Here is a 22,989-nt window from a genome sequence, read left to right as displayed (position 1 = left end):
CTAACTCTGATGGGTATCCATTAAATATGATTTAAAATATATTTCAGGTATCGTATTTTTTTTAAATGAAAGATTAATTAAGAAAAAATAAATAAATATAATAAAGAATGGGTAAGATTAAATAGGAAAAACATATAAATATGAGAGAGAATAATAACTGTTAATACGCGTATATACATGATTAATTAGATAAAATTTAAATGTGTTAATGAACACCTATAAGAAAATTTTTTTAACTAAATATGTGGAGATCAAACACATAATTAGGCTTGTTTATTAAATGAACTGAACAAAGTGCGAGTTATAAATAACTCATTTAAGCTTATTTAGATTCATTTATGTGCTAGAACAAGCATGTTTAATCCTCAATTTCATTCGCATTAAGGTTATTCTACAAATCTTGATATGCGGCAAAAAAAAAATGAAGATGTTGATCAAATAAATTAGGTTCAAAATAATATGGATAAGATAAATTTTTTTCATTGTTAATATATATGAAGTTTGGCTAATTAGACACACTTACATTTGCTTGAATTACTTGAATTTAATTTCTTTATTTGTTTTTTAAATTTAAGTTGGGTAATGGGTGCCCAACACAAATGTCCAAACCGCCCAAAATATATTTAGGTTTTTATTATCCAATCCAAAATTGGCCTAACACCCAAATTACCCAACCCAACCTCTCAAATTAGTGGGTGGGTTGGGTGGGTTGTTGGGTTTTGGGCATAATTGCCAGCTATAGGTTGATGCGTCCCTACACCGTGCATTATTACGATGCACCTGACCAGAATAAATCAGAGTAGAAGAAGGGGACAAAGGCACAATCAACAATAACTATCAGCTCTATAGTAGAAGAAGGGGACACAAAACTGTCCACCCTCAACAATTACTATCAGCTCCACAATAGCTGTCCACACTCAACAATAGAAGGAAGGGACACAAATATCTTCCAATTTTGTGTGGTGATGACAAATTTTGTTCTTCCGAGTTGAGGCCGTGTCTCCTTTTCTTTTATACTTGGTACTCCAATGATCCTAATAGCGTCACAAAATCTTTTCAAAGATAAACATATTCAGAAGAAAACCTAATTAAGTGCAATCTTAATTTTTACTTTACAAATGAACTTCGGAAACCGATTTATCTAAAGACAAGAAACTGTCGATTTTATCGGTAAAGAGAGACAACTTTTGCATCTTTTTTTTTTGGCCCCCTCTACAGAAAGCGAACAAATAAAAGAAAAGTTCTTTGGCTTTGCATATAAATATCATCTCACATTGTTTCCAGTCCAATGCCAAAAATGAAAAAAGGTCAGATTAAAACTAAAATCTATAATCAAGTATAGCTCTTTGTATATCTTAAATATTGTAAAATATTGAACTATTAAAAACTAAAAAGCTTGGCGGTAATAGATGAAAATTACAGAAACAGTGTTGCTAAATGATGCGAGAGAAAGTTGAAAGATTATTTTGTGAAATACTATTGTCATGAAATGTATCATATTAAGGGAAAGAAAAGAATTAGAAAATAAAAAATGAAGTCATTTTCTCATCCTATTTATACTTTACTAGCATGGTCGTTGTGTTTTGTAAAGTTAAACATGGTACATAAAGACCCTAATTGATTTCCCAATTAGTCTACCTAAATCGTGGCTTGGATTGTACTCCATCATTTGAACCCCAGGCGTGCTGTTGTTAGATGCATATTCCCCAGCTGCTCGAAGAGTCCTTGCCAAGTCCAAGTTTTCTAGAAAGGATAATTCAAGTCCAAGTAAAATTAAAGTTCATTTGGGAGTTCAATACCAATATTCGTTAGAATTACTATTTTTTGGAGTTTTTTAAGAAAAATATACTATAGCAATTTAATGTATATGAGGTAAAATGGTGATTAAAAAATATGTTTGCAAAAAATGTATAAAGTTTGATTATCCTTCCACTTAAACAATCACTTCAAGAAAAAGTTTATTCACCTTAAAGACACTCGGGCGATGACTCCATAGCTGTCAAAGTTAATTTCTGTATGGATTCTGGGGGCACTCATGAAACTAATTCGAACCTTGAGCAATTTTTTTTTTTTTGTTATTATTCATTGTTTAATCATGATTCTGGTGGGGATCATTTTTTAAGTTAATTATTTGAGCTTACAAATATGAAAATTTTATTTTGCTGAAAAATAAGCCTTAATTAGATAATTAATTTAATGATGTTACTAAACTATTAAGGTAAAAGTAACTAAACTTTTTTTAAATATGAGGCTATCGATTGACAAAGCCATTTGCGAATGGATTAAATTAGATGGAATGGATGGGATGTTACGTAGTCTGATTACCAATTTGAAATTTAAAAAAAATAATCAATGACCAAAGTATAATGGCTAGTATATGAAAGTCAAGCAACCTTAATTCACGTTGGACAAAAGAGAACACACATGGACATTCATGAACTTTGATGTAAGTTTAAGGGCGCGCTAAGAATCTCTTCAAGAGAATAGTTTAAAGTAAGTGGTAATTACCCCTTTAAGTTTTTTGAAATGTTAAATATGAATTTCCTCAATTAAATGCTATATTTTGATATATGTAAAATGGATCATATATGCCTATTTGAAATAATTTGCTATGCAATGTTTTATGAAATGAGTGATATATTTTCATGAAATGAAAAAGTTGTGCATATGAATTGTGAAATAATTTTATGTTACGGAAATCTCTAAATGGTCTAAAATAGATGGTAGGGGCTATAATCCTAACATGTTATTTTATGTTAGTCATGAGAGCCGGTATAGAGTCTAACCGATTGATTTATGTTATGTTATGTGATCAAGGGGTAATCGCAAAACCTTTTGATCGCCTCTTAAAAGGGATTCATTCTTTAGGCTAACTACTCAGAAACCGAATATTGCATGTACTTGTTTATGAGACATATTTATGAAATGAAATGACATGATTGATATGTTTTATGATTTGCAAGTATGTTCAATGAATACAATTATGTCATGTTATGTGTGTTTCTATGCCATGTTCGGGGATGGCCACCATTAGAACCTGTGGGATTAAGTATCACGTCGGATCCAGGCCACTTGTGTGCATGCCACTCACCTTCAATGAAATATGTTTATGTAATATATGAAATGGAATGACAAATATTTTTAATTGATGTATGCATGTGATACGGTATGACCGAATTTGCAAATGTATATGAAAGACGTGGGTTGAGCAACAAATGCCCAACATATGTAAGTACTATCTGCTGGGCATTCATTGCTCAACCCACGTCTTTTTTTTTTTCTTGTAGTTCAAGAAACTCAGCTCGTATACATTTAAAAGATAAGTGAGAGAGGTAAATAAATAAATGTTTAAGTTTTAGGAAGTTAAAGTAATGCATTTTGTAGATGCAATTAGTGAAGTATATGTATTTCATTGATATCTAAAAGATTTAAACTTTAGTCAAATTTTGTAAGTTATAATCATGATGCCTTGTATTAATGGGAGTAAAGTCTCATAGATACGGCATGCCACTTTCCAAATCCGATCCAGGAACCCAAATTTAGGCCGTGCCAATATTTATAGTTGGCGATTTGTTTGAGATCCTCAAGATTGTGATACACTGTTCCTCTAAAAGAACTGAGATTCATCAATTTGGACAAGTCTCAAGAATTGTAAGACATATTATCTAATGAGTCAAGTACCTCCAACTGCTTGCCCAACCCATCTACCAAAGCTTAGGGCTAGAGAAAGAGCTCAGGAGATGAAAGATATCTCAAATGTCCCAAGTTGGGTATTTTTCTGAAACATTGACTATTAGTTAAATCAAGAGGGAAGGCCGAAAGAGGAAGATGGAGAGAGAGAGAGAGAGAGAGGGAGGGAGGGAGGGAGAAGCTTTAAATAAAAAAAAGGTGCTAGAAAGATTTAAATAAAAAAAAAGATCTAAATTCAAAGAAAATTTCTAACTGCATAGGAAGTTTAAAGAAATAAACAAAATTTAAGCAAAATGAAAAATGAGGAACGAAAGTCATTTGTTGATACAAGAAAAATGAAAAAAAAAAAACTGATTTGATTTGATTTGTCTACATGCACGTAGCCGTTTATTGTCCTTTATTGAAAATTATTGATAGATTTCAAATTCAGTACGAGTAAAAAGCTGTGAATTATAGAAGAAGGGATGGAATCAAGAAACCTGCATTGGGTAGTGGTAGAATTGCTCTTTTTTGGGAGAATGATGGATCTTAGTAGGAAAAGTAAATACTTTAGATTGGTTATGGTAATGTTTCTTAAAAAAGTAGAGAATAATGTGGTGGTGTCTAAATCATTGAAATTGGGAAAGTTTCCTTATTAATTTAACCTCTCTTCTTCAGAACACAAGAACATAGATGGCCTCCTCCAACTGCATTGGTGAATCTTGCACTGAATCTAGCTCTATGCCAACAGCTTGTGAGCGCAAGGAAAGTTTAAGCAGCTAAACAAAGTGAGACAAACCAAACCAACAGCTAAAAATAGTCACAGATTATCTCCTTGTTGGATCAAACACTAAAAGTGAAGGATCATATAACAAATTGGTATCTTTCCCTAATAGCTAAGTAAAGATGCTCGCAATACACACAAATACTAGCTACACAAGATGACCCAACAACTTGCAATCTTGTTGGCCCTTGTCATGCTGGTTTCAGATCATTTGGAGTCCCATAGCAGCTGCTATGTGCAAAGAAACTTATGAACTGAAACTGCAACATGCAAATGAAAGATGGTGCAAGACTTTAGTCAAGAGTTTTCAATACAGAAAATTGGTAATAGAGGCAAGTATTGTTTTCTTAAGAAACCTGAGGCTCAGAATTTCCTGCAACAAACCTTAATTGTTTGACAAATGTTTCAGAGTTTGAATTAACTTTCTTTCGTGTCTAACCATGTAGAATGAAACTAGAAAAAGGACTTAATCAGTCATCATAAGATAAAATTGCAATATACCAAGCTTTAACAATATAGGAAACAAACTCAGTCATTCATCATAAGAATAATTTGTATGTGTAATAAGCTTTATTAAGAATACAATACTCTGCCATTGTACCTTTTTTGGGACAATTAGCAGAGAAAATTTTCATATAAATTTTAATTGTATAGACTAACATAGCGCCAGCTTTTGCAGCAAACTTTAATTTCAAAACCTATAAGAGTGGACCAATATCACATATTTGTGAATCAAAAGACATCACAGATTGAATTTTGAAACCAGAAATCTACAATTCCAGTTCAAATCACATTAAATTTTTTTAAAAAAGTGTGAAAACACCGCAATCATCCATGTTACAAATCAATTACTCCAAGTTTTTCAATTAATATCCTTCTATGGGTTAAAATTTCCATATAAATTAAAAATTGCAGGAAAACAGAAAAGAGATTAAGTAAGTTTAATTACCTCACATTTGAATCAGATGAGATCAGGGAAAGTCAGGATATTCACTGTAGAATTTTCTTAAGACAAGACCCAGGTTTTGTTAAACAGCGTTGCTTGGACGAACAATTTCCACTTGATAAGTTATACCAACCAATCTGCACAACGACACGAAAATAAAGAGAAATAACCACAAAATTGAGCTCAATCTACTATTACAAATGTCCTTCAAAAAGCTGATACAAAAGTGAAAACTCTGAGAAAGACAAGAAAAAGATTAAGCTGAAGGGCAACAGATAAATAGCCATAAAATTGAGCTAAATCTGCTATTAAATCTTACAAAATTTCTTCACCTTTTGGAAGTGGATCTATTTTTTCATGAAACAGGGGAATGGCAACAAAAGTGTGTTGTCATAGCCAAAAAATTCATGTTAGGACAATATTTTAGTGATTTTTCTCATAACAAAAATATGTGTTCTATTAATGACAATAACACAAGTCCTCACCAAAAAATTAACATTATGGGATAATAAGCACTATTGTCATTAAATTTAATTTATTTATGAAAAAATTAGATGTTGTCATAGGGTGTTGTAATTAAATTTGATATATATCAGATAATATTTAAGGCAAAAGCAGCTAAACAGCAAAACAAATCTGACTCCACGGCAAATATATAGATTGCATCTTTTAAAATTAAAAGGAAACAAGATGATAAACAAATATAAACCGGACAAGCAAATTAAACAAATGTAAAGTCTGCCAACTAAGCTTATAAATTTTTAACCAATAAAAAAGTGTCTTGCATCTTTTCCTACTTAACTTATGTATTTCATTCTATTCAATTGTAATTCTTTGGCATCTTATATTTAACAATCCTTTATATATATATATATATATATATAAATATATATATATATAGTTCAATCCAATTAGTAATAGAAAATAATGATCTTAAAATTTTTCTATAAATATCTATAGTAAATTCATTCATCTTTAACAAAAAAAATTGATAACATTGCTGCAAAAAAAGAAAAGTTAATAAGCCCAAACAAAAAAAATCTCAAAAAAGAATTTTCCACCAACATTTTGTCCTCCCAATCCTCCACAGGCACCACTTGCATGGGAAATAATTCTAATAACTGAGAATGGAATCAAAGTGCATCATCACTCAACAAACATGTCATATCATTTTGTCCTACAAATTAAAGTAAATAGTATTTGATTGAATTAACACAAGCTCTAATTGTTGCACTACAAGAAAAAAGGTCATTAGTGACAACATTTCTTTGTGATGACAAAAAGTCGTCACAAAATGAGGTTGTTTAGTCACGACTTTGAAGGTTGTCACAATTGACTCAAAGCAACTGAGTTTTCAGTGACAACCTTTAATTGTTGTCACAAAACTATTTCGCGCCACGGGACTTGGAAGGCGCGAGTTTTGCGATAGTGACGACTTGATAAAAGTTGTCAGTAATTCTACCACTTTCTTTGACAACTTTACATTGTTGTCACTGTTTATGTTTATTGACGACCAATTTTTGTCAATAAAACTATAGTGTAGTTAGTGACAACATAAGTATCATCACTAACTTGAACATCTCTAATGCATTTATTTAATTGTGAGCCTCAATATTAATTTAATTTTTTTTTAAAATTTGATGATTTATTAACTATGACTTTATTTAATTGTGAGCCTCAATATTAATTTAATTTTTTTTAAAATTTGATGATTTATTAAACTAGTCAGAGTTACTTAAATATTAATTTAATTTTTTTAAATTTGATAATTTATTAAACTAGTCATAGTTACTCAATAAGTTTTTAACTGAAAAAAATTAATGAAAGTTTTTAATTAGAACAACTATATAAACTATTACAATTAGAACTCAAGGCCTCTAAATTCAAATACCTTAATTTTGGATACTGTCAATGCCTCCTTGACATCTAATTGGTCGAATGTTGAAACTCATTAAGTACAAATTCATTTTGATGAAAAGCGGAAATAGTTGTGTTATATAAGTTAATTAATGAAATCAGGACTACTAATTACTGCAATTCCTTCAAATTTAATGTTGATTTGCTAAAAGTCAAAACGAATACATATTTTTCTTACAAATCAATACGTATACTATAGTTTCGTGCAAGTTTACATTCATGATTCTTCAATATAAAACATCTAAAAAAATATAGTACTATTAGACAAAACTAACAAAATTTTCTAGAAACTGATAGAAAGTTCTTAACACATAATTAAGATTTTTCTTTTTTCATGTTTAAAAATAATTAATTATTTCTTAAAATAATATGAAAGTAGATTCCCGATTTAGTATACTTAATTAAAATGTTTAATTTAATACAAAGAAAATAACCTTTCTTTGAGAATCTAAATAAAAAGATAAAACTAAAAATTGGATCAAATTTTTCGTTCAAAATGAAAAAGAAACAGCGGGAATTGAAAATTGGTGGAGACATTCTTTAAAAAGCAATTTTCAAAAGAGTACAAGTCTACCACTTTTGGGCTAAGTCTGATACACTTCTAATTCTCACATTTTCACTCGCTGGCCTTCTCACTGTCTCTCTCGGTCTCTCTCTCACTTCGACCCCTCTCAATTTCTTTCTCACTAATGCTTGAGCATTCCTTCTTATTGGGCTACTGATTTTGATATGTTTCCTCAGAGCATGTGCTGTAAAAAGGCAAGTTTCTCTCTTCTTGCTTAGTAATCAATTTCCCCCAATTTTTATTGACCCGATTTTGTGTTCCCAACTTTCAATTTTTGGGTAAATTCTCTTCTTCTCTATCATTTGTATAGTTTCCCCAAAGTTTCTTACCCTAATTAGCAATCACCATCATTTGCAATCACCTTTTCTACCCTACTTAGATGATCAATTGTTTCAATTTCTCCCCAAATTTTATTGCCCTAATTTAAAAAAAAAAATTTTCTGCCCAGGACAAGGAGGGCATCCCCGGGACCAGCAGCACCTCATCTTCACTGGCAAGCAGCTCGAGGACAGCCGCACCCTAGTCGACTGCAACATCCAGAAGGAGTCAGCCCTCCACCTCGACGGTGGCGCCAAGAAGCGCAAGAAGAACACCTGCACCAAGCCGGCGGTGATTGAGGGAAATTCTCCCCCTCTTTTTTATAAACTTTATTGTTACTAGTCTAATTGAACATTAGCAGCATGTTCTTATTTTGAAGATTTGGGTTTGTTACTGCAAATCGTTGAGTTATTGAACCATTTGCATCATGAGCTGTGCCTCGTTAACTTGCTTATTTGTGAGTTGTGTTATAGAGGTTTCTGTGGGAAGCTTGTCGAGACACTACTTTAATCATCTTGATGGTAGCTGCGGCTGCTTCTTTGGCCCTTGGGATAAAGACAGAGGTAAGCTTAATTTTTGAGTTTGCTCTAATTATTATTATTATTATTTTAATTTTAAGGATAAGTTCACTCTTAATACTTATTTTGAATTGAGAATTGTAAGCCCTATAAAGTTTTTTCTGTTTAATAATTTTGTTGTACTACTATATGTTTGAGATCATGATTTTGTTAGTTGTATGAATTTTAAATCTTGTCTTTTGATTTTCTGACAAGAATGGTATCTGTCCCTATCAAATTCTTATAGATTAAAGTATTTTTTAATATACTTGTGATTTACTAGCTAATCTGAGTGGAAAATGGAAAATGCTGACATGTTTTGATTGGTTAATTTTGATTTGGTCTTGCCATAGTCTAATATGTTGTTTTCCAGGGTATAAAAGAAGGATGGTATGATGGTGGAAGTATTGCGTTGGCTGTCTTTATCGTCATTGTTGTAACAGGTATTATGACAAGTTTAGCAAAGAAAGTTGGTACAATGTGTGGTTAATTAATGACCAGAAATGCAGTTAATTTCGATTCTGTGGAGAACTGAATGAAATGTATTACATCCCCCCCTGTTGGAAGTGCTCTATCTTTGTGTAAATGTGCGCACTCACAAATCGACTCTCATTTCCTTTGTTTCCATTTATTTATTTTTTTAGAAACCTGGACAAGTTGCTCCAAATCATTGCATTTGTACTTTGCCTTAAAAGCTGTATATTAGCTATGGATGTAGTCCTGCAAGTTAAGATACTGTAGACTTTTTTTTTCTGCTAACTTATAAATTCATTCTAGAACACAAACCTCTAAGGTTGCATCTCAAGTCTAAGGTGTTGCATCTGGTGACTGAGAAATCTGGTGATAGAGTTCTAAGGCTGCATCTCAAGTCTACTTAAGGACTTGTACTAGTATCATTTTGGAAGAGCTTGGTAAGAGGACCAAAACTCATCAATTAGTTTTGATGTGAAAAAAGATCTTCCTCCGTAAAAATTCATGAACTAGGAATGTTATTAGAACAGCATGGACAGCTTCTTATGGTATGTTTTGAGAGTCCATGATTCTCCAGAATATACTTGTTAGCCTTACTTGTGCTGAATTTCACATGTTTCACTATTTTTTAAGGGCAAAGGTGCTTTGGCCAAAATGTTTTGCTTGCAAATGTGTTGACCACATTTACTTCTCTGCCTAGTATGTTCCTTTTGTTAAGTTTACAAGGGAGAGGTCAATCCTCTTAAACAGAAACAAAACATAGGGTCGCAGCCCCTAAAATATTTGCACCACGCAATTCACTAAGTTCCTGTGGCGGTTCTGTTATAATCTGCATCCCAGATTCTTTGTTGACACTACTTTTAGCTAGCTAGTCTGCACACTTACTTCTTTCTCCAAACATGTTGTAGCCAGGATTCCCGATCCCTGCTTAAAACATTCCTGATCTGACATATTAGATTGTATAGTGGTGAGTCCTGTCCTGCTCCTTGTATTAGTTCGAAAGCTGCCTTGCAATTCGTGTCCAGAATCACTCTTCTTTCTCCAGAGTTCCAAGCCATTTTTATCCTTTTGAGTACTCCCCACAGCTCTGCTAAGTGCTATCATATTATCTATTAGCCCAATATTCACTATAAAACCTGTTTTCCATCTCCCCCAGCTATCTATATGTCCCTTTTCAAATTAATATGGCTTTGCCTCTTCTACTTGGAATAATGCTAAATTGAGAAGTGTACATCTTGCCACAGTTAATTGCTAATTATTGATAGTTTCACGTCTTACATGGTAGTTTGTTCTCCATATAGCATTATTTTATACTGTATAATCACAAACTTTTTGCTGGATGTAGGTTGGATTTTCTGTTAACGGAGTAATAATACTAACTTTTATGTGGGTTTTGAAGGCATTCCTTGAGGTAATACCTTTTCTTTTCACATGAATGGTTCCCATTTTTGGTGCCATTCTTGAAGTAAATTTCACTGTGAATGTTTTGCAATGTCCCGCCACTTGCCTAACTCACTAGTTTGATTGGAATACAATATTAAGGGGTGCTGGTTTTCTATGGAATTAATACACCATGACAAACAGCAAAAGTAATTTCAGAGATCTAGAACAAGAAAGTTGTTATTTGCTTTTAAATGGCAAAGAAACATTCTAGTTATGTTGGTACACATTGCTCCTACTTGACACCTTATATCATGATCGACATTACTTTGGTTATCATACTTGACACCTTGTATCCTCTGTGGTGCATTAGTTTGGATTGTTTTGGTTTAGTTTAGTTTAGTTTATTTGAATGTTTTAGCTAAGCAAGTGAACTGAAGTTGCTTTTCCTTTAGTGTTGTGCTTATCGTCTTATCAACTGGTTATATTGTTCATAGCAGTACTTATATCAGTACTTGTTATAGTAGTGCTTGTTGCCTTATCAACTTGTTATATTATTCCTTTGAGGCTGAAGTTTAATAGCAGTACTTATTTCTTGAGCTAATTTGGTGCATTAGTTTGGGGCTGATTTTGATTTTCTTTGGGGCTGATTTTGATTTTGATTTTGAATGTCTTAGGACGATGGAAGGTAACTTTGGTCCGGATCTTCTTGGCTTTCTTCTTAAAAGTTGTCCCAGATTTGACAAATTTGGCAACCTTGGCTGCCTGAGCCTTTGTATCAAGCTTTTTTGTGGTGTCAGCTTTAGGAGCCATTGCTGAAAACTGCCTTACAAATCTTTTACCTGAGGGGAGGAGCTGAGTGTTGCTGAAGCGGCTCTGTGTTGAAATTTGGGACTTGGATTTGTTTTGTAAAGCTACCTCGAGTTATGTGTGAAATTTAGGCCAAATACCACTTATCAAACTATCTATAGGGTGTTGTTGAACTTCATTATGATATTTGAATGCTTATATGATATTTTGACATTTCGTAATGCAATGGATGCATTCATTTGCTAATTATAAATCATTGTCATTTTTTTCCATTTATAGATATAATTGTTGTAGGAAAATTTTCAATTTTCATGGTGATAAAGAGCTATCATTGAATCAGAATTTTCCATTAATAACAATCTGCGGTCATAAAATTAAAAAGTGTTTAGTGACAACAAAAGTCGTCAGTAATTAGTCTATACCAATGACAATTACATATCACTTTTAGTGACGACATTTATTTGTACATCATTGAAAAGATACTATGTCATCACTAAAATTACAATAATTATTGACGACATCAGTTGTCACAAAAGAGTTCCATTCACTGACGACTTTTATTGTCGTCACTATATACTTTTACCGACGGGCCTTCAGTGACGACTCTGTGACAACTAGAAAGTTGTCAATAAAAGTTATCAGTGACGACTTTTTATTTTTTTGTGACAAAAATGGCTTGTCACTGAAGACCAAATTTCTTGTAGTGTTGGTTTTGATATCAATAAGACTTGAAGGCAACACGATGATTCTTTATCGCCAAATCCTAAACAGATTTTAAGTTTAATCCGAGATATTTGATTAAATAAAGATGGTAATCTAAAACAATTACATGGGAAGCACAAATAGTTTAAATACTAATCTATTAAATTTAATTTATGAGAGAGTATGTCAATCCATTTCCAAAGACGAGGAAATAAGGAAAATATTTTGATTTCACCTTACAACATGGAAGGCAATGCTTTCAAATATAAACTTAATTCCTTATCACCAAATTCCTTAATCAGTCACGGAACAGGAATTACATTAGATGATGTTTCAGATAAACAAAATAAATATTTGGAAGCTAAAACTAAAAAGAATCTCACAGAACAAGTACTATGATCCCGTTTCTTCCGAAGAGGAAAAAGGATTAGAAAAAAGCACAATAGTCATTAAAAAGACAAAAGAAAATATTGAATGATGTTGGTGAAACTTATCAAAATTGAGATTCCAAGAAAAAGGGAATTCCAAGAACCATAAATTGACTATTAAAAAGAGAAAAATTAGAGGAGAAAAAGGTAAAAGGAGAGAAAGAGTACCTGCAGATTTTAACCAAAGGCACGTGGCTTATTTTATCATAATCTTCTCCTTGTTGATCATTCTTTATCCTAATTCTATTGTTGAATTCTTCAGGCATGTCCACTAGAGATACCTTGTTTAGGGTGGTTAAAAATCTCAGCCCATCTGAAATCATTTCCAATTTTTCACAGAACCTAATCTGTAAAGTCGAGAGGTTAGGCATGGCCCCTTCTTCCAATTTCCACTGCTTTAAGTTGCCCAATTCGCAAAGCTCGAGATGTTTTAGTCGGGAAAAGCCCATTGAGTGGCAGATTATTTCTTGGCCCAGAAAAGAATTTGGCCCAAGTACCAGTAATCTTAGGTTAGGAAGCTTCTCAAGTGTTTCCATTGGGTCTTCTTCAATGTTAGTATCATACAGCTCTAATCGAGTAAGTCCTGCAGGGTCAGGAACTGCATGTGATTGGTAGTCTGGTAACTTTTTGCATAAACTATCACCAATCTCTAATTCATGAATATTCCTACTAAACAACACCCTTGAAAGAACATCCAAACCAGTGCTACTGCCAAAATCAAAGTCATTGATTATAAGTGAGCTGATGCGAGAGCAGTCCAAGTTTGATATATGATTGATGATGTGTTCCAGGTCCTCGAGATTTTTATACACATTTGCTTCGAAAGATTTGAGATTCGACAATTTGCATACATCTTTAGGATAGCAAAATCTGTTATCGAATGATTCAAGTATCTCTAGCTGCTTGTTCAAGCACAGCTTAGGCAGAAGGCCCCACTTAGGCTGAGGGCCCAACCGCCAGTCCGGAAGATAAAGATATCTCAAACATTCCAACTTCCATAGGACGTTCGGTATTCTACAAGAATTATCACTACCAGATAAATCAAGAGTTTCCAAGAACTTTAAATTGTCCAAGGAATATGGCAAGTTTATTCTGTGACCTCTCAATCTCAAACATCTCAAATGGATAAGCTTATCGACATACCCCAGAGGTGATTTGAGATAACAACTTTGGGAGGCCAAATCGAAGGATAAAATTGTCAAAACTCTGAGCATCTTCAAATTCTTGACTTGGGACATTATTCTCACCCCTGGATTGGAATAGTCCCATTCGCCTACCAGCGAATCACACAAGAATGAGCGCAGATGCTTAGTTTGTTCTTTTGGCGGAAAGTTGTATTGAGAGATATCCTCCGGAAGCAAACGAAGGACTAAACCATACTGTGCATCAGTTGTAGGAGAAGAATCTCGTGAAGGACTTTGATCGACTAGCTTATACAAATTCTCCTCTTTTGCCTTGGCTAAGCATAGATCTCTCATAAGATCATGAAGCCGACATGACTCCAACTCTGTTACTGCATGCTTCCCCTCCTCATATGCTTTAATTTCAACCGTGCATCTTATTGCTAATTCTTTCAAGTAACGCTCTGCAACATCCATCATCGTTTCTTGCTCCCTTCTATCATTCTCAAATATCATACCTTCTCCTATCCACATTTGATATAAACTCTCTGCTCCAATGTCGGAATCTTCCCCGAATTTACCCAAGTAAAGGAAGCATGGTTTTAGTTGCCAAGGGAGGTCATAATAACTGTAAGCTAAAACCTTTTGCACCTCTTCTTCCTTTCCAATTTTTTCTCCCTTATCCAGATAGGATTTGATATTCTCATGCACTTCATCCCATTCCTTGAGGGTTTTTTTAGTTCTAAGAATTCCACCCAAAACCACCACGGCCAATGGAAGACCTCTACAGTTATTCAACATTTTCTTTGCTAACTCTTCCATCTTGCCCAAATCTTCACAACCTGTGTAGCATTAAACAAATTGAATTAATATCAACTGCGACGCATCTATCATTCATAAGCATCATGTTATCATTCAACAACTATACGAAAAACTTGATAGTCTGTTAACCGATAAGTCTCCCAATCCAAAGACTTGAGACCTATCAATAGTCCTGGAAAAAGGCTATCCTAGGCATGGTTCAAAGGCTCATCCAAATCAGACGAGTCATCATTAAGATGGAGCTCCCCATTCTGAGATGGGTCTCCTACTCATTGGAGATGCATGAACTGCCGGTGAGTCGTTCAGACTCGATCAACTCAGACCGAGTCGACTCGGAGACTCAAAAAATTGCCACAACCATCCGAGTCATCCAGCTTCAACTCAGATCCAAGGATACAACAAGCTTTCTGGTATTCTAAAATCCATGAAGAGGCAACGATAATCAGAAAAAAACACGTCAAGAACATTGAAAATCCATCAACACTAATTAAGAAAATACAATAACAGAGATATAAAGAAAAATTAAAAAGCATGAGATAGGTAAATGAAGAAACCGGGGAGAGGAACGTTGAGAGGAAAAAGAAACCAAGAAAGTTTGGACTTGGGAAGAAGGAATTGGGTTATGGCTGTGGTGGAGCATGAAACCGAGAAGACTGGGTCAGAAGTCGGGGAGCAAGACCCATTGAAACTTTGACATTGACAGATCTATCCTTTATTGCCAGTAAGTGGTCGTAGTTATTTTGATTGTTAAACATTCCCCCATTCTTTTTGGTAAGAAGTTCTAAAGCTTCTTACTAAAAATTCGTAGGTAATTCCATGTTTCTTTTTAGTGTGCCATTTCACTTTGAAATCCAAAACTTCTTAAAATATTGTGTTCTGATCTTTAAATGTTTAAAATTCCTTATAAATATTGTGCTCTTTTGACAATTTTGGATAGACATACATATAAATATGTAGCACACTAAAAATATATTTACCCAATATTTACTGTTATCTGAAACACATAATGATTAGTGAACATCAATTTAAAATCTTTGCAATAAGGGTGAAAAATAGAATAATACAAAAACACATTAATCTTTATTTCTTATTTTTTAAAAAAAAACTAATAAAAATATATACATGTATTTTATCGTAAATTTAAAACATTCATTTGTTTGGAAAGAATAGAGAATGAATTTTAAGAAGAATTACATATTTGTCTAATATTAAATATGGTCTCACTAATACAGTGACGATTTTGCTACGCTGATGCAAAATGGTGACGGCCGCAGCCGTTCCCTTGAACCATGACACTAAGAGACATGTTAGTTTTTTTCAGATTGTATGAATCTGAAAATTAAAAAAAAAAATTCAAGCTGTTTAGGCAAATGGTAGTTATATTTCAATTGTAGTGTTTCAATTGTCTATCGGCGGCCTTTTACATAAAATGAATTTAATCTGAATAAAGGAGAAAAATTTTACCTTCACTACTACCTTCCCTCAATGATGGCAGCTTCGATTTCATGCGTAGCAACTCCAAACTTTCTTCATCAGTCAAACAACGCAGTTGGTGGTGATAACCATTTGGATCAACATGTGTTGCCACGTCTCTTTTACGAGTTGTGAGCAAAATTTTGGATCCATGCTCTGAAACTGGGATTGCGTCTTTTAGGCAATCCCAAGTTTCTATTGACCAAACGTCGTCGAGGACTATCAAACATTTATTATCTTGCAAGTGCCGTTGAAGCTTCTGCCTTGGTGGCTCATCATTATCTGTTTGCTCTTCTGCTTTCTGTTTTCTGTTTTTAGGAATAAGCTTGAGTAGAATGCCTTGCAAGAGATCGTTTGGTTGCCATTGTTGTGACACACAAACCCAAGCAAAACCTTTAAAATAATGCTTCAATCTTTCATAGTGATATACCTTTCTAGCAAGAGTCGTTTTGCCTATACCACCCATGCCGAAAATCGAAGCCACGCTTATTTTGCGCTCTGTCTCCTCATTCAGCAAATATTTAACCAGCACCTGAACTTCATTAGGCAGTTCAACCACAACCCCGTCTGCCACAAAGGAGTAAGTGTGCCTTAATTGTTGCTGCCTGGATGGAGCACTCGACTCTCCTTCCTCCGTTCTGGCAATTAAATTTACATACCGGCCAAAATTTTTGGTGAGATTAGAGATCCTAGTTCTCAGACTTTGAATCTTTAAACCCAAATCATGAATGGCATACCCTTCTCTGGCTATACAAGCAGTCCTCTTTAGAGCACGTGTAAAGCCTCTGTTGCTTGAAATTGAAACCCTCAAAGCATAGTCTTCAACCAAATCACTTGCTTCATAAGCGACCGCTCTAAATTCCGGAAGCCACTGTTGTATAGTGTCCCTTGCAGTCTGTTTCGTATCAGCATGTCTTAAGAACATTTGTATCCATTTGAGATCGTCACGAAGGAGACTGACTTGCTCGCTAACGCCTTGTAGAAACTTTGCTTCCTCAATAACCAACTTACCTATATTCTGCACTGCAGAGGATAGGATTGAGGATAGGCTTTCTGCCATTCTGGATGCGATTATGGTTTGACTCTGCAATGGATGGAATTCACTAGCAAAAGATGAGATGGTTTTACTCTTCAATTTATCTTGACTCAGATATTGACATGTGCAATTTATCTTCACTGAAGTGTGGAACCTTTTGAAATTTCCACGCATGCATTGTTATTGTTAGGCCCCACACGGTGCGTTATTACAGCTGCAATACTCTATGCTCATCTTCCTTTTGTTCCCATGTTTTGGCCGTTCAAGATGGGCCCACATCATCTACCCATCAAAAGTCCCTGGACGTGGATGCGCCGCCTACACATCATTTTGTTCCCATGTTTTTGACAACCATCAGGCCTCGAATCCTGTGTTATTGTGGTGCACCCACCCACAATAAATCAGAGTGGTACGGTGCTGGCCTGGCTGCTCGTCCAACTGTGCACCGGACCAGAATAAATTTGGTTCGGTTGACGAGCATTATTGCACGTCCAATGAAAAAGTAAAAAAAGAAAAATAAATCGGGTCTTGGATTTTACTCTATTCATCTAAACCCGAATCCGACCGTCGATACATACACGCTCCCCAGCTTCCGACCCTTGCCTAGTGCAAGTTTTGTAGAAACCATAGTTCATGTCGAGTAAATTTTAAAGTTCGTTCGCATTGCAATTTTTCTCTTAAAAAATTTTATATTTTTCATGAATATATTTTTCATTCACATTTTTACTGATAGATACATCAAATCATTATAGTATTTTTTTTAACAAAATCTCTAAAAACTAGTAGTTCAAACGGGCTCATTCGCCCTAAAGACACTCGGCTGATAACTCCATAGTTGTGGGAGTTAATTTCTATGTGGATTCTTGGGGTTCTCATGAAAATAATTTGATCCAAGAGCTCATGCTCTTTTGAACAGTACATTTCAAATGTTTATTACGTTTATCAGATATGTATACATTAACTGCTTTACCTTGAATGCCAAAATTTTGAAAAGTCTGATTCATGAAAATTGACAAATTTCATTCATTTGTCTCACACTCTCATATTTAATGCGAAGTTTGATATCTTTAGCTTTCGTTACAGAGACTAGTCACATTTTGTAAAGAAGTCAGCTATCTTTGAACTTTCATTAGATACAGCTGTTCCAAAATGAAAATCTCCAACGATCTTGATTACGAAAAGAATGTGAAACGTGAACGCCGACTAGCTTGTATGCATTTTTATTTTTCCCTTTTGGTTTGAATGGAGCCTGGAAATTATAGTAATTCACATCGGCAAAGAATGGCCTCGTGGGTTTTTATTTATTGTTGCGTACTTGTAATAATCAAAATAGGGTATTATAAACTCTGTAGACTTTTTCTAGGCAAATGAAATGATTGAAGGGACTCGGTCAAGTATCCATCTGTAATTTGGAAGAGGTTCCAGCTTTGAATGATTCCAAGGAAGCCCTTTTTCTCCCTTCTTTTTTTCTCCTTTTGGGGGAACCTTTACTGGGGTGAAGGAATGGGAAGTTGAACTTTTGAACTCTTGGTTGCGTTCTCTTTTTGGCTACGTGAATTAAGGCCGCTTGCCTTTCATATACTCGTCATTATATTTTGATCATTAAATATTTTTCTTCGTTTCAAATTGGTAGCCAAACTACTGTGACATCTCAGCAATTCCATCTCTATTAATTATTGTTTAATTATTTTTCAGACAAAGGCACAATTAACAATAACTATCAGCTCCACAATAGAAGAAAGGGACACAATACCTACTGCAGAAGCAGGACTCGCAGACTTATCCAGCCTTTCAATTTTGTGTGGTGATGACAAATTTTGTTCTTTCACGGCTAATTTTCTTTTATTCTTGGTACTCCAATGATCCTAATATTCAGGCCACAAAATCTTTTCAAAGATAAACATATTCAGAAGAAAACCTAATGTTTATTTTACGACTGAAGACAAGAAACTATGAACATGTTATCGGTAAAGAGAGACAACTTTTGCTTCTTTTTTTTTTTAGCCCCTTCTACAAGAAGGGAACAAATAAAAGGAAAGTTCTTTGGCTTTGCATGTAAACATCATCTCACATTGTTGTTAGTCCAATGCAAAAAAAAAAAAAGTCAGATTGAAACTAAAATCTATACTCAAGTATAGCTCTTTGTATATCTTAAGTATTGTAAAATATTTGACTATTAACAACTAAAAAGCATGACGGTAATAGATGAAAATTACAAAAACACTATTGTCCTGATGAAGGGAAAGAAAAGAATTAGAAAATAAAAAAATAAAGTCATTTTCTCATCCTGTTTGTACTTTACTTGCATGGTCGTTGTGTTTTGTAAAGTTAATCATAATACATAAAGATCCCAATTGTTATTTGAACCCCAATCCTGCTATTGTTAGATACATACTCCTAGCTCGAAGAGTCCCTTGCCCAGTCCAAGTTTTCTAGAAAGGATAGTTCAAGTCCGAGTAAATTTAAAGTTAATTTGGGAGCTCAATACCAATGTCCCATTAGAATTATTATTTTTTGGATTTTTTTTTAAAAAAATACACTATAGTGATTTGATATATGTGAGATAAAAAAGTGATTAGAAAATATATTTATGAAAAATGTAAAAAGTTTGATAATCCTTCCACTTCATCAATCACTTTAAGAGAAAGTTCATTCACCTAAAAGACACTCGAGTGATGACTCTATAACCGTCAGAGTCAATTTCTATATGGCTTCTTCGGGCACTCAGAGAAATAATTTGATCCTTGAACAATTTTTTTGTGTTATTATTTATCATTAATCATTAATATCCAATGCGTTCTATTTTTGGCAAGGCGGCTTGACTTTCATATACTCATCTTTATATTTTGGCCATTGATTTATTTTTCATTTCAAATTGGTAATTGAAGAAGCGTTGAGCTTCCCCGGACCGAGCTGGCCTGACGAGCTCGGCGTGTTGATGGAAAGGACGTGTTCCTAGCCTGCAAGACAAATAAGAGAATGGACTAACAGGGGGCCCCGAGATCGTCCCCGAGGGCTCTCCGACGGTCAAGTTAGTCTTCCGGTGGGTGATGTCCACGAGAGTAAAACAGTCGGAGGTAATGTGCTAATAGTGAGTGTATATCGAGCGTACCTTCTGTAGCTGATGTGCGTTACCATTTATACCTGCCGGTAAGTCCGACCTCCGTACGTTTCGGGACCTGCCCAGAATAGCCCCAATCCCGCGCCGAGGGGGATTCTCCCCGCCCTATGCGGGATTGTCTCCCAGGGCCTCTCGGAGCCCTAGTAGTGGTCTGTCCCAGGATGGTTGTCAGGGGCCTGCAGTCCCGGCCCAACTCGGCCCTTGCTGGGCTGCCACGTGTTTAGGCCCAGGATGGGGCCTCTGCACTAACCCCCTAGATTAGGTAGGGTTTCCTGGCAAACCTAATCTATACCCCTGCCACGTGGGAGGCCAGCGCCGCGTATTGCTCTGCCAGGGTCACCTCTGGCACAGTGCTGCCACCGAAAAGTTGGGCCCCGTCCTTTCAGTTGTCGCGTCCCCTCGGTTTCCGTACCATTCGTAAATGCGTTCACATGAGGGCGGTTCAAATTCAAGCAACCGTTTCCCCCAATTTCCTACCCTATAAATAAGGGTCATCAGATTTCACTCTACTCTCTTTGCCATTTTCCCCTTCCTTCGTGCATTTTCAATTTCCAGCAACAAGGCTTCCGGCTTCCAGTGCCCAGATTCAGGCGATTCCTCATCTTTTTCCACTCCATCCAGTAGTAAGTGGTTTTCTTTCTTCCTTCGCACTTTCTTTCACTCTTTATGTCAGATCATTCCGGCGTTACTTCCACCGCCTCTCGGATTCCTGCCCGCCGTAGAACCCCTAGGGTTTTCATTTCTTCTTCATCTTCATCTTCATCTCCATCTTCATCTTCATCCCCTCCTCCTCCCCTTTCTTCTTCCTCTGCTTCCAACCCCGACTTGCTTGAGCCCATAGACGTCATGAGCTCTCCATCTACTCATTCTCCTTCCGCCCGTATCCTGGAGGAGGTGGCCGAGCTCGATGCCTTCATCGATCGGCAGGCTACCTCCGTCCCTTCTCCCAGGTCCCAGCATGACTCCCCTGGCGGAGCCCAGTGAGGGGCAGGCGAGGATAGGGATTCCTCCGAGTGGACCCCTGCTCCTGAGCAGGGGGATGATCCCGGACCCGACTACGGTCAACCTGACCAGCAAGAGGTCACCCTCTCCCCCGGGGGAGTGGCCGAGCTGGCCGGGTCCTTTTCCATTCCTCCGGCCTTCGAGCCGCGGGCTGCCGGGCCCGACGATCGAGCCTGCCGACCTCCCCCTGGCTTTGTAGCCATTTACAGGGAGCAGCTACTCGCTGGGTTCCGACTCCCCATTCCTCCAGCCCTAGCGGAGATCCTGAGCTACTGGGGGCTCCGGATCGCCCAAGTCCATCCCAACTCAATCAGGATCATCATTGGATTCCTGATCTACTGCCAGATCTGCTCCATCCCCTATTCGCTCTCTCTTTTCCGAGCCTCTTACATCCTCAAGCTCTCTCTCCCTGGGTGGTACTACTTTTCCCGCTGAGGGGCTAGCCAAGTTCGGGGGGGAAAGGGCACCCAAGATCTACTCTATGGGGTCCCTTCTTCCATAAAAAATTGGAAGGGGGACTTCCTCTTAGTAAAATCCACGAGCTTTCCCCTGAACGTGTGGAAGGTCGGGGAGGCCGACTCCGACCCCTATCCGGAGGACCTGGATCCCGAAGCCCTCGGCCAACTGGTGAGCTCCAAGATGAAGCTCTATGCCGCCAAGTTCTCCACCGAGCAGATCTCCGCGGCCGGGCTGATGGAGACGTTGTCCGAGTCCCCTGGAGAGGTGGTGGCCTCCCCTACCGACCCCGAAACCTGTAACGCCGACTCTGTCCCTGTAGCTCGTTGTATTTACGTATATGTATTATGTTTCCCCCTACTGACCTGTTTTGGCTGACCTGGCTATATTTGCTGCAGTGAAGAGGCTCTCCAAACTGTTGGGCACACCTACCGGGGAGGTTGCTCCCACCACGCAGCCAGAGGCCGCGAAAAAGGCCTCCGAGGCCTCTTCGGCTCCTGGGGGCAGCGCGGCTCCCCAGAAGGAGGCCTCCTAGTCTCAATCCCCCTCCAAGCAGGCCGCCGACAAGAAGAAAACGACAGGGCCGAAGAGGGGTCGAGAAGACGAACCTTCCCAACCCGGGAAGAGGCCTACGCCAGCTCCAGCGCAGCGCCCTCTCCTGCTGACGTCGAGGAGCCCTGTCCACCTGAGGATTGGCTCCGCGGAGGAGCACGCTCGGGAGACGCCTCCCCCGAGCTTGTGGCACTTTTGCCATGTGGCCCCCGTGAAGTCGGGCCAAGCCCCACCATGCACGACCCCCGTCACTTCTGCCCGTCCTGGGGGCTGTCCATCAATGACCGAGCCCAGTTCCCCGAAGTGGCTCGCGAGTTGGTTGCGGGCTCAGTCCTTCCACGCGACAGGAGGTGGATGGAACTGGCCAGTCCGTCCGAGCTCCAGGACATGTATTTCACCGTCCAAACTCAGGTAAATTCCCTAATCCTCAGGACAGCCGTGTCCCCGCTTTTCGGCTAAGTCGCGCAATGTGCTCACTTCTTCCTTCTTCTCCTCAGGCCAATGCTGCTGGAGCCGCCCTGGCGACCCGCTTCTCCGAACTGTCTCCCGACTTGGAGAAACTGCAGAAAAAGAATCGGGAGGCAGAGCAGAAGCTCGCCCAAGCCCTTAAGGAGACAGACTCCCTCAAGGCCAAACTGGGCAAGGTCGAGAAGGAGCTGGAGACGGCCCAAGTCCAGCTCGCCTCCACCCGGTCCGAGCTGGACTAGGAGAAGAAGGGCGTGGTGAAGTTGAGGAAGGACCACGCCATTGAGCTCTCCGGCACCGTCAGTCGGGAGCGCAAGAAGGCTGTTCGGGAGTTCATCTCCTCCGAACAGTTCGCTGAGGACGTGGCCCTCCTTAACCAGCCCATTCTCCAGGT

At 37.2% G+C, this 22,989-nt stretch overlaps 1 protein-coding gene and 1 long non-coding RNA gene across 3 annotated transcripts; one reads left to right on the top strand and one right to left on the bottom strand.

The window, feature by feature from the left end:
- The first annotated feature begins 8,526 nt into the window (after positions 1 to 8,526).
- On the top strand, positions 8,527 to 11,670 carry LOC113754276. Of its 2 annotated transcripts, XR_003465163.1 has the most exons (5): positions 8,527 to 8,584; positions 8,673 to 8,762; positions 9,130 to 9,199; positions 10,573 to 10,638; positions 11,285 to 11,670. It is a non-coding gene; the product is annotated as an uncharacterized LOC113754276 (long non-coding RNA). The 2 variants fall into 2 exon arrangements; XR_003465162.1 differs by lacking the exon at positions 8,527 to 8,584 and having other exon boundaries at positions 8,601 to 8,762.
- A 49-nt stretch (positions 11,671 to 11,719) lies between these two features.
- Positions 11,720 to 17,023, bottom strand: LOC113752124 (probable disease resistance protein RF9). The gene is made up of 3 exons (XM_027296260.1): positions 15,955 to 17,023; positions 12,716 to 14,510; positions 11,720 to 11,777 (listed from the first exon to the last, which is right to left on the bottom strand). Exons 1-3 carry the CDS (start codon positions 17,021 to 17,023, stop codon positions 11,720 to 11,722), a joined length of 2,922 nt encoding a protein of 973 aa, XP_027152061.1.
- Between the last annotated feature and the right edge of the window lie 5,966 nt (positions 17,024 to 22,989).

The sequence above is a fragment of the Coffea eugenioides genome, chromosome 11 (genome assembly GCF_003713205.1).
Source record: "Coffea eugenioides isolate CCC68of chromosome 11, Ceug_1.0, whole genome shotgun sequence".
In the NCBI taxonomy this organism is placed as follows: Eukaryota; Viridiplantae; Streptophyta; class Magnoliopsida; order Gentianales; family Rubiaceae; genus Coffea; species Coffea eugenioides.
The sequence above is the reverse complement of the archived record's forward strand: the minus strand, read 5'-3'. Positions and strand labels throughout refer to the sequence as shown.

Coding starts and splice junctions, on each gene's coding strand:
- LOC113752124 (XM_027296260.1), bottom strand. CDS start 17,023: ATGGCAGAAAGCCTATCCTCAATCCTATCCTCTGCAGTGCAGAATATA. Junction 14,511..15,954: donor GAGGGAAGGTAGTAGTGAAG/GTAAAATTTTTC, acceptor AATGCTACACAG/GTTGTGAAGATTTGGGCAAG. Junction 11,778..12,715: donor CCTTTGGTTAAAATCTGCAG/GTACTCTTTCTC, acceptor TTATGACCGCAG/ATTGTTATTAATGGAAAATT.